Consider the following 16,414-nt stretch of genomic DNA (forward strand, 5'->3'; position numbering starts at 1 on the left):
TAAAGCATGTTTGTGGCATAAGGAATCCATTCTAGATGTTGTCATCAAATGTTTCTGAGGACTGGGAGTGAGGAACCCTGTTCCATCATGTATCTCAGGGAGCATGCCGGACATTTAGGAAAGCGAGTGCTAGTCTCCCAGGGCTGGCAGTTAGAGGAGGTCTCAACCCCGGTCCTGGCCCTTTCTGCTGATGTAAGGATGCAGTTAATCCTGGTGGTGTCAATTATTTATGAAGGACATGGCAGAGCCACTTTGTTCTCTTTAAATTTTTAGCAGTTCTGCTTCCTATCATTGAAGGCCCTGAGGGACCAAGTGTCTCGCCACCGAAAAAAAAAAATCTCCCTTATTCTATGGCACAAAGTAAAGTAGGCGGAGAAAAATGAAGAGAGATGTAGGTGTTTCTGAAGCTGTTGTTCTTGGGGCAAACTGGTGGCAAGAGCACTGGTTTGGGGATTCCCAAGCCCTGGATACTAGGATCAACTTAGCCCTCTGACTAATGGACTTTGGAAACAACATTGAAACCCTTAGTCTGGGAGCTAAAGTTCTGTTGGTGTTGGTAATCTGACAAGTGCTGATCTAGGTTCACCCATAACTACCAGTACTCTTATTCCCACTCTACAGATGGAACGGTTTGGAAGATAAAACAAGAACTAAACAGACGTATTTAAGCTGAGGGTTCACAGTCTCTTTTCCTTGATATTACATCAAGTCCAACAGCGAGAACTTAACAGGAAATAAATGTTTCAAAGCATCTAATGTGTAGCTGGTGACTGGCAGAAAGTGATGATGGTTTTGGCTTCTTCCAGCACTCTGATGCTCTGTATGTGGCTGCTCTTTGGATCCCTGAAGAAGACTAAGGACTCAGGAGAACTGGGCCATGGGATGGTGGAGGTGTGATGGGAAGGACAGTCACAGATGCTATGAAAATGGATCTCGTTCACCTGCTATACATGCCAGATGCAGATCACAATGTCTTAGAAAAACATTGGCTGGCATGAACCAGAGCCTACCTCCTCCCTATCCTTCCTGAAAACAACATACTAGATTAAATTTTACAAGAATTATGGGGATGTTATTTTCAATCTAGGATTAATTCAGTGGCAGGGCTTCTTAACAAACACTTCATCTAGAATATTTTTCAAGTGGTGAGTTTTTTGGTATGCAAATATTTACTGTCTTTGTGAAGCAGTGAATATGCACAAAAACAGTGAGATATGAGTTTTCTGGGATGAGGGGATTAGATGAGGTAAGTTGATCCTCACTTAATCATTGCTAATACTCTATACCTGGTTTTCTGAATTAATTGTCAGCTCATTTAGCACAAATAGAGAGCTTCTAAGTAATAGTTACATTGCTTAGATTCCTACTATACATCCCTATCATACATCTGAGGAAATTGAGATGTTAAATAGTTGTTCAAGGCACTGGGCTTTGCACCCAGACCTTCTGACTACAGTGCTCAGATAAGAATTGTTGACCTTGGAAAAGCCCAAGGAGAGGGAAGATGCAGATTGGGAGACACAAGCACCAGACACATCGTGCAAGGACTTCAGGGAATGCAGGCAGCTGGAACAAGAGATCCTAGGAAATCTGATTGGTTTAGTGGTAGCGGTTTCTCTTCCTCCCCTTGCTTACATGAAGTCCATCTGTGGGACAGAGAATGGGTGGGGCCACGGAAGATTGCAAAAATTTTCAGGGTTCTGTGTTGGTGGAACAATACCAGGTTCAGAATGTCTCTTGGGTTGAACTCAACACCCTCAATATACTGGGGAGAAAAATCATAGATAATTATGATGGAAGAGACAGGTTTGGAAGTGATGTCTATTATAGAGAGTCTGTCTATGCCCACCATCAGCCCAAATATCAGCACATCATCCCAGCTAGATTTGAGGGTGGGGCATAGTCGGGCCAGCTTAAAAAGCAACTCCTGGTTGTGCGGCTTCTCACACAGAGGGAAGCATGGAGCTGGGTGGTCAGCTAGCCATGCTACCCCTGCCCTTTTTGGATGCTGAAAGTCCTTCTGTACCACTGAGGTAAAGACCTAAGAGACGTGGCCAGATAGGAGCCACAGGAGAATCCTGACAATATAGGCAGCATACATCAAGAAGGTAAGGATGCTGAGCTTAAACTGAGAATAACCCTAATTATCCCTCCCTGCTATCTCCACTGTTGATTCCAGCAAAGGAGTACAGGAGCAGAATGGTAGCTTGTAGAACCATTCCAGCCACAAAGCACAGGGCTAAAAGAACAAAGAGGGATGGGGCTGGACACATGGCTCAGTGGTTACAGTCCATGGCCTGCAAGCATGGTGACCTAAATTTGAGTCCCCGGAATCCATTTAACAGTCAAGTATGGAAAGTAAGTTAGAATACATCTGTCATCTCAGCATCCCTATGGTGATATCAGAGGCAGAGACAGATGAATCCCTTAAAGCTTATGGGCCAACCTCCTGGTGTAAGCAGAGATTAACAACCAAAGAATGCTGTCTCAAACAAGGTAGAAGACAAAGACCGACTCCCAAGGTTGTTCTCGGTCTTCCACAGGCTGACCATGCACACACATGCACAGAAACATACATGCACCCACACACTTCATTTTCACACAAAGACAGAAATTTCAAAAATAATAAGAGGGGGCCTTGTGAGCAGGAAACAGCTAAAGAGCAGTAACCTAGTGAGTGATATTGGATCCACAATGCAATAGCAGAAGGATGGGCCCTGGTTTGCTTCAGTTACAACATAGCCTAGAGTTTTAAGTGAGAACCTCAGTTTAAAATTTTACTTTAGTTGCACTGGCCTTGAACCATGTCTATAAGCCATTATCTTGATTGATGTGGATAGTCCCAGCACTGGGCAGGTGGTCCTGGGTTGTGTAAGAAAGCTAGCTGATCATGAGCCACAAACAATAAGCAGGTAAGCAGCCCCCTCCATGGTTTTGCCCTTGAGTTCCTGCCCTGTTGAGTTCCTGCCTTTCTTTGGCTTCTACTCTAACTTCTACCAACAATGGGTTGTGCCCTGTGAGATGAAAAAACTTGTTTTTCTTCCCAAGTTGCTTTGGGTCATATTTACTGCAGCAACGGAAACCAAGCTAAGACAGATGGAGAGAGGTTGGTGGACATAGAACATACTCTATTGTCTGGAATACTTTAACCAAAGGCATTCCCTCCACTCATTATAAAAAGATCAGCCAACCTCCATTTCTAATAAGGCTGCCTGCGCTCATGCCTATGTCTCTGTGCATGTGTGTGCCATGGTCAGCACGTGGATGTCAGAGGACAACCTTGGGAGTCAGTCTACGTCTTCTGCCTTGTTTGGGATAGCATTCTTTGCTTGTTCATCTCTGCTTACACCAGGAGAGTTGGTCCATAAGTGTTGGCTTCAGGGGATTCATGACTCTGCTTCGGCCTCTGCCTCTGATCTCACCATAGGAATGCTGAGATGACAGCTGTATTCTAGCTCATTCTAAACACACTTCTCACAGAGATCTTCTGCTTCCACCATGATCCAGTTCACCCTCCATCCTTAGAGTAAAGTGCAGATGGTACCCACATGAAGAAGTCACTTTCCTGATTCCACACCCTGCTCTATCCCAGGTCTATTCTCTGTTATAAACACTCATGTTGGCATGCATCTCTTCCCAAGCCCACAGCAATGCTATCTATGCAATCATAGATTTATGTGTCCACATTTGATTTATGGGACTTGTCATTGAAAGAGGAGAATCTATCTTATTCTTTGTACATTTGCTAGTACATAATTCAATGTCTTGAACTAAGTGGATTTTCACAGTTTAGGTGATGAATGTGTGAGTAAACAAATGGGTGAATCATACAGTTTGGAAAGGACAGCATGTCAGAGAAGAACTAACTATAGCTCTTAGGATGTAGGCTTGAGTAGCTGGTTCAATGTTAGTGCCTTTCATGATCAATCACGGTTTTGTTTTCAACTAAATGCCCTTCTAAACTGAAACCTCCACAGAGACAATTAACGGCTGCTTTGACATGATCTTTGCTCTACCATGCCCTCCCCACCACAGTAGGCTGAAATCTTTAGAAAGACCAACTACACAGCATTGAAAAAAAAAAGTCCCATAGCAAAAGTGACTCTTGCTGAGATGGTCTGTCTTCCTGTGATGGTTAGTGTCAACTGTCATTTTGACAGAGCCTAGAGTCACCTAGGAGACTGGTCTCTGGACCATGGCTATGGGGGACTATTTTGGCTGCATTGGGATGGGAAGACTTGCTCACTGTGGGTGGCAGAATTCCCTAGTTAGGGTCCTGGACTGTATAAATGGAGGAAGGGAGCTGATAACAGCATGAACTAGTCTGTTTTTTGATTGTGGATATACAGTGACTAGCTGCTTCCTTCTCCGGCTGCTATGACTTCTGTACCATAATGGACAGTGCCATTGAACTCTGGGTCAAAACACCTTTCTCCCTTAAGCTGCTGTTGTCTGCATTTTTTTTTTAAATTAAAGCACCCTTTTCATCAGTTTTTTTTAAATCAGAAGAGAAACAAAGGCATCATTTTACACACCTAAATTCTTTAACACACTGAGACGCTTTCCTCCGTGTTCTCAAGGTTTCATGCTATAGAATCACAAATAACTCAGTTGCAGGAAACCATCTGTGCCAGGGACTGTGGGGTGCTATAGTGAAGACTTAGGGTACCCTACTAGTGACTCCCCTTTCCTTTTGTGGTTTCTCCTTTTCAAGGGTTTAAATGATGCTGGAAGATGCCTCATCTATAATGAATGGAGTATAGACTTTGAGCTGCAGCCAGTTAGCTGAAAGTTAAACTGTGCTTTCTTTTCCAAGACTCATGGGAAAGATCTGATTTTCTCAGCTATTGGAAGACAGAGCTGAGTGTTCAATTCAGGGTTTTTTGATCACATAATCACACATGCTTCCTGCTAGGTAATACTATGAAACACTGTTCAGGTGAACCCACATACAAAGGAAAAGCTGTAAGTATTCTTCTGCAGCTTCCACACAAGCGTTTACCTAAACACAGACTGCTGAAAGACTTCTCAGAGGACAAGGTGACATTTGAATTAGGCAGGGAGATCATTCTTGAGAGAAGAAACAGGATATGAGAAAGCACAGATGTTCAGAGTGTTTGGTGTGCTGTGAAAAGCATGAACAGGTCAGTGTGGCTGGAAGCCTGTAGGAGAGGGAGATGCTGGTCTGGCACCATCTTCCTGAAGTCCTTTACAGAACTCTGTAAGGTCACCCCGTCTTATTTCCTCATCTCTCTGATGCTAGGGGCCAGGTGGTAGAGCTTCGAGAACATGAAACACAGGGTTAAGAGGTCTGCAGCGCTTTGTGACTCAGACAGTCATACCACTGTCATTTCCCTATCCACCAGCTCCTATATCTGTCAAATGAGGACCAACTCCCACATCATCTGCCCGATGCAGATCAGGACACTCACTGACATGGGGAGGTGGTCACCACTCAGATATGAGGAAAATAGAAAAAGAAAAGTCCTGAAGTAGAGAGCATTGAATGTGACAATGGCTTCCCAGTAGCAGTCATGCCTCATCCAGAACTGGCACACACCCTGAATTACAGTGCCCAAACTCAGGCGCTTCATCAGCAAGCCATACTGAGTAGGACTGCAGCAGAGCCTACACAGCAACTAACACGAGTCCCACACCGTTGCTTATTTTGTTATTTTCGTTTTTAGGGCTCATGAACCAATTTTCTACCAGTTTCTCAGGATTTGATTAGGGGCCTCACCATCTCAGGCCATCTGGTCATGCTATAGTCCGAGGAAATTGATGTGTCCGAGGCTTGTGTGGAACAGTGGATACACTTGGGCCACTCCAGTGACCACACATCCTGCTCTGGTCTGAATTATTTCCCAATGCCCAATAATGTTCCATAAAGTCACAGCTCAGGTTGGAATTCTTTATGAGCTACCTGAGCATTTTCCACTCCAACCTTTAAGGCTAACGAGACTCTTGGCACTATGGGGACTGTATATGTTATAGAAACCCAATTTAGGCAGTTTTATCTAATGAGGTTTAATTTGTACCTTCACATCAATATCAGGATAGAATATGTATACCTGGGCAACAGTCTTAACAGCTTTTTAAATGTCTGTACTTATTCCTGAAAACTGATTAGATAGTAGCATGTGTGTGTGTGTGTGTGTGTGTGTGTGCACCTGTGTAGGTTCTGGAGATCAAACTCAGGTCCTCATGCTTGCATGGCAAGCCTTTTACTGACTGAGTCATTTCCCCAGTTTTGAGTAAGTGAAAACATGAAAATGAACAGCCTATGTTCTTGAGCATTCTGGGTGTCTGAGTGGAAAAAGAATAGGTTTAGAACCATCCAGAGAATGGTACAAATTGTAACTCTTCTATTGCTTGCTGTGCCTCTGTTAAGCCACAGTGGGATCTCCACTGTGAGGGGCAGTCCAAGAAAAAAAAATAGCCTGTGTGACAAATTATTACAAACTTAGAGCTCATAAAACATGTCTTTCTTCTATTATGCCTCTGGAAATTTCACATCCTAAATGGATTTCACTCAGCTGAAAGCAAAATGTTGATAGAGTTGTTTCTTTCTGTGGGCTCAAGATTCTGTATCTCTTTCAGCATCTAAAGGCCACCTGCTTTCTTTGGCTCATAGACCCACTCTGTCAGTAAAAGTACACGGTAGCATTTTTAAACTTCTATGACGTTTCTACTCCCTTTCAAAAACTTGTAATTACACTGGATCGGCCAGAGTAGGAGATAACTTCTCCATCTCAAGGCTTTTACCCTAGTCAGATTGTAACTTCCCCTTGGTATGTAAGGAAACACAAAAGCTCCTGGTGTCTTCAGGAGCTATTATCCTGTCTACCAGAGCAAATGTACACAGGGTGGCTTTGACCATGTTGGGAGTACCTCCATTCCTCTCCAAGGGTGTCACAGACAAGGCAAGTGTAATTGCCTTTAGGGGGCTCCATATGGCCACTGCAGAGTTACTGGCCATTGTCTTGGGAGGAATCTGGTTCTAAGTTTGAGGACTCACTCATTTCCCCAGTGTGGAATAGAGGTGGTGCAGGCCTTTACCTGGCCAAACTTAATTTCTGAAAGACAGCGTCATTCCTGCCCAGCTGGAATGGTTGTCTGTATATGTAAGTATGTCCCCAGGCCACACTCTGTCCTTTAATGGTGACCCTGAATTACTTCCCTGCACGTACTAATTTGGTTTGGGAGAAGTGTTCTTCATGGAAGGCTTCCTCTAGAGAGACAGGAGGCACAACCACATCTTCAAATCTGTCCAAAGATGAACCCAAGCCACCAAGAGGTCCCAGCAGGTTGACTCTCAGTAAATTTTATTTTACTTCATTGCTATTAGACAGCGTTGGGAACACAGAATAAGGAGACTCCATGGAGATACTGTACTTGCTGAAGCAGCTCTGGAGAGGATTCTCTTGGCTTTCCCACATATGTTCCTTGTGAGAAGCCACAGATGAAGAGCCCCCTAGTCTCCAAACCAGTATTTTTCTCTCTAATGGGGTTGTTTCCATCAACTGAACATTGCTTGCTTACATGGATGATCATTTTCCCATATTTTCACCAGTCAGTATGAAACCAACAGAGAAAATTGTTGTCCATCTCAAACAAAGCTTTAACATACTCCAGATGGTGTCATGCCATTAACCTATTTTCCTCCTCTTATTGTCCTCTTTTTCTAAGTCCTTTACCTCTTTCTCATTTTAGTTATTATTTGTCATATCTGCAACCCCAGAATAAGGCAGTGTAAAAATGATGGTGCATTCCCAAGATTTTTTTTTCTTTTTATCCTTAAACAAATAGAAATAATTTGTAAGCACAAATAGAAAAAGGAAAAATTGGTACTGTGATATACAAACAGACTGTTCTAGCTCTCTTTCTGTTACTATGATAAAACATCCTAACCAAAAACAATGTGATAAAAAAAAAAGGTTTGTTTAGATTACAATTCTAGGTAACAATTTGTCACTGAGGGTTGTTGGGGCAGAAACTCAAGGCAGGAACCTGGAGAGAGGAAGCAGAGACCACAGAGAAATGCTACTTACTTGCTTGCTCAGTCCATGAGACTGGGTTTCTCAACAGCACCAATCTGATGCTGAAGGCCTAAAAGATTTTAGGAGAGCTACTGGGCATTAGCCTACATTAGAGGCTGGAAGAAACTGTCCTATTATCATTGAAAAAAAGTGCTGTATCAATAAGATAGATGGACTTGCTAATAAGAGTGGAGGCAAGCAGACAAGAAGCAAGGTTTCTGTCATCCATATCTTTTCTTTTTAATCTAGGTTGCCCTTGAAAGATGCTGCCCACATTTAGGGTGGCCTTCATTATTAAAATAATCTGATCAAGAAAGTCCTAGTAATGGCCAAGAGCTTGAATTTTAGTTGATCCAAGAGCCAATCAAATTGACAAGTGGGTGTGATGAACTGTCCGTCACACTGACAACTCTTGGCAAGAGTGAAGCCAGCATCACCATACAGATGAGTGCTTCTGCTGGCAATGTGAAAACATCCCCATGCTCTGTATGCAGAACACACTAAGACCATAAATGCTAGCTTTCTAAATATCTTGCTTGGCTCTTAGCAGAATAGCTAGAATGGAAATCCATCTCTTTTCTAGGGAGCATTGAGTTCTTATTATATCTTTACTCATCAAAAGACATCAGTAAATTTGTTAATGAGATTAAAGATCTCTTCTTATGATATTCTGAAATTTTCATAGCTTTACTTTTGGATGTGAGCTTGTGTTTGTTTGTTGCTTTTTGCTTTTTTTCATAGAGGAAATGCAGAAATGACAATCATGGGTTGGGAAATGACTCTAGTAAAGTGGAATCCGGGAGTAATTCATGAGGACCTGGATTCCATCCCCAGCATCTGTGTTAAAAAACAGGGTGTAGTGGTTCCTATAATTCCAGTGCAGGGGAGATAGAGACAGATACCTGGGGCTTGCTGGCCAGCCAGCCTAGGTAAATTGGGAGCTTTAGGTTCAGTGACAGATTTTATTTCAAAAAATAAAGAACTACTGATGAAAACACTTGATGATCCAACGTCAACTTCTGGATCACACACACACACATACACAATTTTCTTTACACTTCAGAAAATTGTAAAAAGCCAATTTTTTTTAAATCAATATGAACAAAACCTCCTGAGAAAATATTTGCGATAGACTCAGCTGTAAGAACTTATCTCTGAAGCCACCAAGCAGAACCACAACTTCAGAAACCTTTCAAATTCTGTTATATTGTAGTTTCTCCTCTGAATCTGGGCATCCATAGAGTCTAGAGCATGGCACGTGCTTAATGAGCAGTTTTTGAATTAGTGAGACATACCACCTACTCTCAGAATGATAGACATTCCAGGCAAACCTCAGGAGAACATGCCAAGCCTAGTATTTGTCCATGTGAAGGACATACTGTATGCATTGGATATAAGCACCAAGACACACTGAAACCATGGAAGGAAAACTCACCATACCTGAACTATAGAGCAGAATTTTTTATTTCATTCATTGTCCCACTTGGCAAAGATAAATCTGAAAGATTACACACAGAATACTTCCTCCTGGGTCACCTAAGGTTCTTGTGTAATTCTCAGTGTGACAGGTCAATCTCTGTCCTTTTTTCCCCCCATTTAAGAAAGTAAACCAGAGCACAAGTGAAGTATAATGTTACTATAGGAGTAATGTCAGACATTGCAATTAACTGAAAAGGACATTGTCCACTCTCTTGGCATTTTATATGGTTTCAGTAGGATGTGCCTTGTATAGGTATCTCACAGTGATCAGCATGGCACTTTACTATGATGCCAAGACTCTGTGTCTCTCTACAAAAACCATGCCTGAGACCACTGTGTTCTCACATGACATTCTGAGAACACTCTAAGCCACAGAGACACCGTCGCTGAGGCTTAACCCCACTACAGTCATCTCTAAAGGCTTCTGCTATTCACTCAGGTGCCACCACTGTTGTAGGTTATTCCTACCAATGACCAAAAGCACGTAAGTATCACATTGTCAACTTCAACTCCCTCTGTACCATCGCTACCTGGAAGTAACAGAACCACAAGCAGCAAACTTACCACCCCTCCACCAGCTGAGTGCACGAGCACGGACATCCCTTCCCGGAGGTTGGCGATGTCAAAGAGCATCGTGTAAGCGGTGACGAAGTTCATGGGGAAAGCAGCGGCCTCGGGGAAACTCATGTCATCTGGGATCTTGTAGACAAAGTCGACGGGCGTGCAGACCACCTCAGCCCAGGCATTGTAGTTGACAAATGCCATCACACGGTCTCCAATCTGGGAATAAAGAAATACAAGGTGAAATGGAGTTCTGAGAACAAGCGCCAGGCTCGCCAGGAGCTGTCCATGGTACAGAACATGCGTAGTTTCTCTTACATAACACACATAGGCTGTTCTCCCAATTCATATACTGTGAGCTCTATAGAAATCCTTATGATTTTCATATTTGTTCTTAGATGAAACAAACACTTTCCTATACATTTGTAGTAAAAACTCAAGTAAACTCTAAATAACATCAATGTTTAATGAGCCGTCAAGAGCTCTTACCCACCTTGCTCCCTGCTGCCGTCTCCTCTCACAGCCATGATTTTGGGAAAACTCATTCTTCCCCTGGAATAGTTCTCCTTTTCCTCCTTCACTTCCTCCCTCATTCCTCCTCCTCCTTCTTCTTAAACAGTCTCATGTGTTCTAGCATGGCCTAAAACTTGCTAGGTAGTTGAGAATGAGCATGAACTTCTGAGCCTCATGCTTCCACCTTCTGAGAAATGGGATTTTAGGCATGTGCCATCATGTCTGGTTTTATACAGTGTTGAGGACTTGAACCCAGGGCCTTGTTCATGATAGATAAGCATTCTGTTAACAGAGCTGTGACCTTGTATTCTGGGGAAGAATTCTGAGGACTCTAGGTGGTAGTGGAAGCTTGAGCAGTATCAGCACACCTGATGAAGGTAGAAGGATGACGCAATCCTTCCTTTCCCCTTTCCATACTGCTGTTTGTGTCCTTCCTATAAGGCTTCTCTTAGCCCTCATGTCCAAGATCCCTTGGACTTACACTATGGCTAGAAATGAATTCCTCTTCATGAGAGGTTGTTACATTTGCACATTTGATTGCAACAGAAGAACCCATTTACTGAACAAAAATAATTATATACTGAGCGCTACTTTTCATATTACTTCAGTTATTTAGTCTCCATGACAGCTTTCAGGGTTATCAGCACCACTATGCACACATTGAAACTGAGGGTACATTATGTCTCTAACCTGGATATATCTTTTCATGACACCACAATGCTCTCCTGCCATAATTGTTTATAAAAGTCACCTCTCAGTCTTAAATTCCAAGAACAGGTGATACTGTGGCAAATGAATTACAATTCCTACTCTTAAATTGTTTCATATTCTCTGAAAAAATTGCAGGTGGCAAATACCTTGATTGGCAGGGCTCAGGAGGCAACTCCATTTGGAAGGAATATTTTAGTAGAAAATAAACTTTTAAGCTGATGGCATGAGCACAGTGATATTTCAGACATTGGTCCAAGGGTAAAGATCAGGTTTTTCTGTGTGAAAGGGTTGATGTGGTCCAAGAGAGTCCAGAGTCGTCTGCTTCCCGAGACCAGACATTTCTGTGTACTTGGGGATAAGGCTGCTATAACCTCAGTGTGTGGATGTCACAGTGTCTATAAGGACCTACCTGTCTCCTCTGGCACCTATCAGACCTGGGTTAAGAGGAGCACAATTAGATGACACACTAATAGTGTCCACATCTATAGTGTGGACCTCATCTATCGTGTTCTGCACGTATCTGTCTCAGCATCAGGACCTCCCCGCGGGAGCAGAGATAGCTCAATTCGGGAGAGTTATCTGAGGCAGCAAACCCTGGTGCCTTACCAGCAACAGGGACAATGTAGAACCTAGTCTATTGCTCTTAGGGAGCAATTAACCACCTCAGCGACCTGATAGCTGGACACAGGGATGTGTCTCATACTTACATATTTTTCCCCCTTGGGAGAGTTAAATGGCTTAGACACAAAAAGGTTCTTCCATACCCGACTTCTCTCTGGTCTAGATGGTGAGAAGTCCTTGCTCAGACTTATCTGTGGCTCTGGTTCAAACTTGCCTTCTTTTTTCTCTTCTCTCGTGGCTATAAGTACTCTTGGACTCACTGAATACTGTATAGAGGGAGTTCTCCACTTTGATGGACATATTTCAGACTTTAAGTTTAAACATAAATACATTTTATAATTTTTTGGAGATTCTAATTTTCTAAAATTAGAATCTGATGGATATTAAGGTTTCCTTCCCATGTTACAAAACCTAGCATCACCAAAGATGCATATTCATGTCTACCTCCCAATTTCAAAACATTTTTGATCCTTTGCAACCAATGTATTAAAATCTTTCAAGGACCATGTAGTCCAGGTTCTATCACCACCCCCTCCAACCTGATCTCCAGCCCCGTTAGCCACTCCTCTCCTGCCCTCCTGCCCTCCGTCTCTTCAGATGGAGTGACATATCATGGGCTGTCAGTGTCAAAGTTACTTTCATGGGGTTGTCACTTATCCATGTTATTTTGTTGTCAAAGGAATCAGATAAGCCAGTCTGGTTAAAACTCTGCTAAAAACTTCTGTGGACACTGGGGACAAGAGTAGGAGCTCAGAACACTCTCATTTGCGTAGTTTTGCTCAACTGTCTTTATGCCAGCTTTATTCATAATAGCCAGAAACTGGAAACAAACTAGATGTCCCTCAACAGAAGAATGGATAAAGAAAATGTGACACATTCACACAATGGAATTCTACTCAGCTATTAAAAACAAGCACATCATGAATTCTGCAGGCAAATGGATGGAACTAGAAAAGATTGTCCTGAGTGAGGTAACCCTGACCCAGAAAGACATGCATAGTGTGTATTCACCTATAAGTGGATATAAGGATAACCATGTTACAGTCCACAGACCCAAAGAAGCTAAGTTACAAGGAAGACCGAAGGGAGGATGTTTGAATCACACTCAGAAGAGGAAATAAAATAGACATCTGAAGCAGATGGAGAGAAGGAACTAGGTGGGAGGGGGGTGGGGTGGAGAATGGGGTTGGAGATCGGATTAAATTTTATTTTTCCTAAAACTTCTTTGAGCACTCAAGGACAGGACTAGGCATTCAGAACACTCTCATTTGCTTATTTTTTCATGCCTACATAGGCTCCCTGACAGTCTAGTTCATTGTATTTGTGTCCAGCCGTTTTCCAGGATTATTGACCCTAGTGGCCGTAAAGCTTAGTAGAGGAGTGACCCGCAGAAACACACAGGCAGGAACTGAATGAGAGAAACTGGGTGTGGAGTGAAACAGGAGCGTGTCCCTGGATGTGTAGCACACGGAGGCGGTTTGCTAAGGGCTTCATGTGGTTTGAGTTGTGTAAGCTGTGGCAAACCCCATGAAGGCATGGTAGACACTGCACTAATATCAAAAGCTGACTTATCCAAACCCTATGCAAAGGGGAAGGAAAGGGTACTCTTTCTGAAACGATAAGCTGTTTTGTTTTTTTTTAAAGGTAGCACACTGTCATTAAAGATAAATGGAAACAGCAGAACAAACACTAACAGTTTGTATGAGTCACCAAGTGTTAGGTAAATTGAAACATCTGGGGATTTGGAGTACTAACACTTTATATTACAGTTTATAAAATGTGATAAATTTGCTATGGCCAACATCAACTCCCAAGAATGAATAGCTTTCCTAAAAAAAAAATGGTTCAGTTTTTACATATTGTTCTTATAAATGATTCTACTGTTTTACTTTCCCTGTAGCTTAGTGTTTGCTTCCCACCCCTACCCAACAAGAGCAACAACTCCTTTAAGACGGGTTCAGTTGTAGCCCTGGTGTACAAAAGAATGGCCATAAGTATTTATCTTCATTTAAATGAAACCAAAGAAATGTCAGATCACTGTCAAAGTTCATGGAGCTGGAGAGTGGCAGCATCATTGATTGGCATTCAGGAACTTCGGCTCCAGATATGAATAAGTGACCCATTGTCCTTGAGGAAAGTGCTGTGAAGAAAACATTATTTGGAAGTGCACAACAGCGGAAGGCATACAGAAAGTGAGTCTTTAAGTCCCTTTCCGCATCTCTGAAATGGACACCGTGTTCATGACGTAATGTGGATACAGTACACCTGGCACAGTGCGTGGAGACCAAGAAAAGAGCAACCCATGCATCTGGTTTACAAAGAAAACACTGGCTCTGAAAGTCGGGGATTCATGGATCAGTGATACGGATAAGCACAGATCTGCTCCACTATGTGAAGCAGAAGGAATGGCTGCCCAGTGAAGAAGCAGAGGGAGATGCAAAAAGCCATCCCCACTGGCAGTGACTCTGTTAAGTGTTGGCTTCACTGCAAGCATTTGGACCAGATTGTGACGAGAGCTCAGCACTGGCTTCTTCTTCTAGGAGTTGTGAAAACTGAGACACATACTCAGTACCTCCAGAGTAGCTAATGGCCTCTAGCAACCACATGGAGTGAAGTGAATTGACTGTTTCAGTGAGCTTCATGGTGGAAGTGTGTGACTACCCTCAGGTCTCTCATTCAACTTCAGCCTGTCACCATTCATTTATTTCATTTTCAGAATAGCAAACACAACTAGACAACAGGATCAGCACACACATATCCTCGCATGTATGTGAAATGTATATGCATATTTACCCAATTAGTTGATTCTAATGAGAAAAATAAAACCAGCTCGTGAGACCAGGCGCCCGTATCAGCTCTTTACTGATGGCCTCTGGCAACACCTTTTCAATCCTTTGCTACTGATCAACCCAAGAGAGCCATGGAGCATGTTGCTGCATGGAATTTCATTTCTAACATGATTAAGAATCGTAAGTCAAAAATCACATGGAGTACATTAGTGTTGGCTTTCTCCCATATCACACTCTGGATGGAAACACACAGGGGACTTAAACAAAATACATGGAGCTGAAAACCACTGGCAGAAGAGGCATTGACATGAAGGCTTGATATGACTGTTAAGCCAGGGCTGACTAGAAAATAAGTCATAGTGCCTTTAATTGAGTAAGGTAATTGGTAAGTTATCCCTTTAAACCAAGACCAATAACATTTCTGTTTACTGACATTTACTCAGTGCTCAGGGCTAGCAGAATGAGCTGAGTGAGAGTTTCCTTTGGGCCATGTGGAGGAGTGAAAAACAAACAGATCCATCTATATGCAGCACTTCAAGGAAGAGATGTGTGCCTGGGTGAAAATGTCTACTCGGCACAGAGAATGTAGAGCTGAAATTAAAAATCAAAAGCTTATTTTTTTTCTCCTTTTCTGGGTTTTTCTTCTCCTATATTATTTGGAAATCCTTGATGGAAACATCACTAAATGTGATGAGCTTTCCAGGCAGTCATCAACCTGAATTTGGTGCATTCGGTATTTAGGGTGGGGTGCAGCTCCAAGGAGGTGAGGATGAGTTTCAGGCTGCAGGTCAGGTTGAAGAGAGCTTTGGCATTGGATTTTACAGGACTCACATTCACCCATCACTGCTTGCATGTATTTTGTAGCATTGGGTATGAGGGTTGGAATATTAGTAAAGGCCATGGGATGCTAGGAAGTGTAAAATGGCTTTGGTGACTTGAATCGGGATCTACTTCTGGCCTCATAGAGAATTACTGCACCTTCTGAACCTGAGGGAATAGTAACAACCTTTACTGCATATATGTGTGTGTGGCAGGGTGGAGGGTGTCATTGTGGTTAGAGAAAAGATAACTTCTCTACAAAACTGGTTATAGTGTGTTCTGGGGTATCAGTCCCCCAGCCTTCTTGCTGAGAGCTTATTTATGAGTGAGAGCCCTTGGGTTTGATTTGTAAGTGAGTTTTAAGAGTATGAACTCTTAATTTTTATACAGCTGATGTTGCTGCAGTATTTTGGCATCGTGTGTGTGTGTGTGTGTGTGTGTGTGTGTGTGTGTGTGCCAGAGCACCTGTGTGGAAGTTCTCTCCTTCAGCCACGATGTTGTAGGGATTGAATTCAAATCAGCAGGCTAGGTGGCAAGCACCTTTCTTCACTAGCCACCAGGCCAGTCCCAGAGCTCCAGTTTTTATAGACTGAGCTGTATATGGTTTGTATTAAAACAGTAAGAAAAGTCATGGATGCATCTTATTCTTTTCAAAATGAAATGTCTTATTGTGGAGAATTCCACACGTATATGAAAACAGAATAATGGAACAAACCATTCCCAAAGCCATTATTAACCCATGAACAATTCTATCCTATTGTGAGGGTGAAGGTTTTTTTACTTAAGGTATGTTTTTAAAATCTAAAGCCATGCTTTATCTGTTCCTAAAATAGTTTGGGATTTATAAATGATAACTTAAAAGATATGAACTCGGTAAATATT

At 42.5% G+C, this 16,414-nt stretch overlaps 1 protein-coding gene across 1 annotated transcript in view; it reads right to left on the reverse strand.

Moving 5' to 3' along the window:
• Positions 1-16,414, reverse strand: part of Vat1l (vesicle amine transport 1 like) — a 167,871-nt gene that overhangs the window by 124,454 nt on the left and 27,003 nt on the right. The window contains exon 3 of the mRNA XM_021632097.2: positions 10,083-10,298. Within this exon, the coding sequence (XP_021487772.1) occupies positions 10,083-10,298 (216 nt within the window). The remainder of the gene's footprint in view (positions 1-10,082; positions 10,299-16,414) is intronic.

This window comes from Meriones unguiculatus, chromosome 10 (assembly GCF_030254825.1).
Source record: "Meriones unguiculatus strain TT.TT164.6M chromosome 10, Bangor_MerUng_6.1, whole genome shotgun sequence".
Taxonomy (NCBI): Eukaryota; Metazoa; Chordata; class Mammalia; order Rodentia; family Muridae; genus Meriones; species Meriones unguiculatus.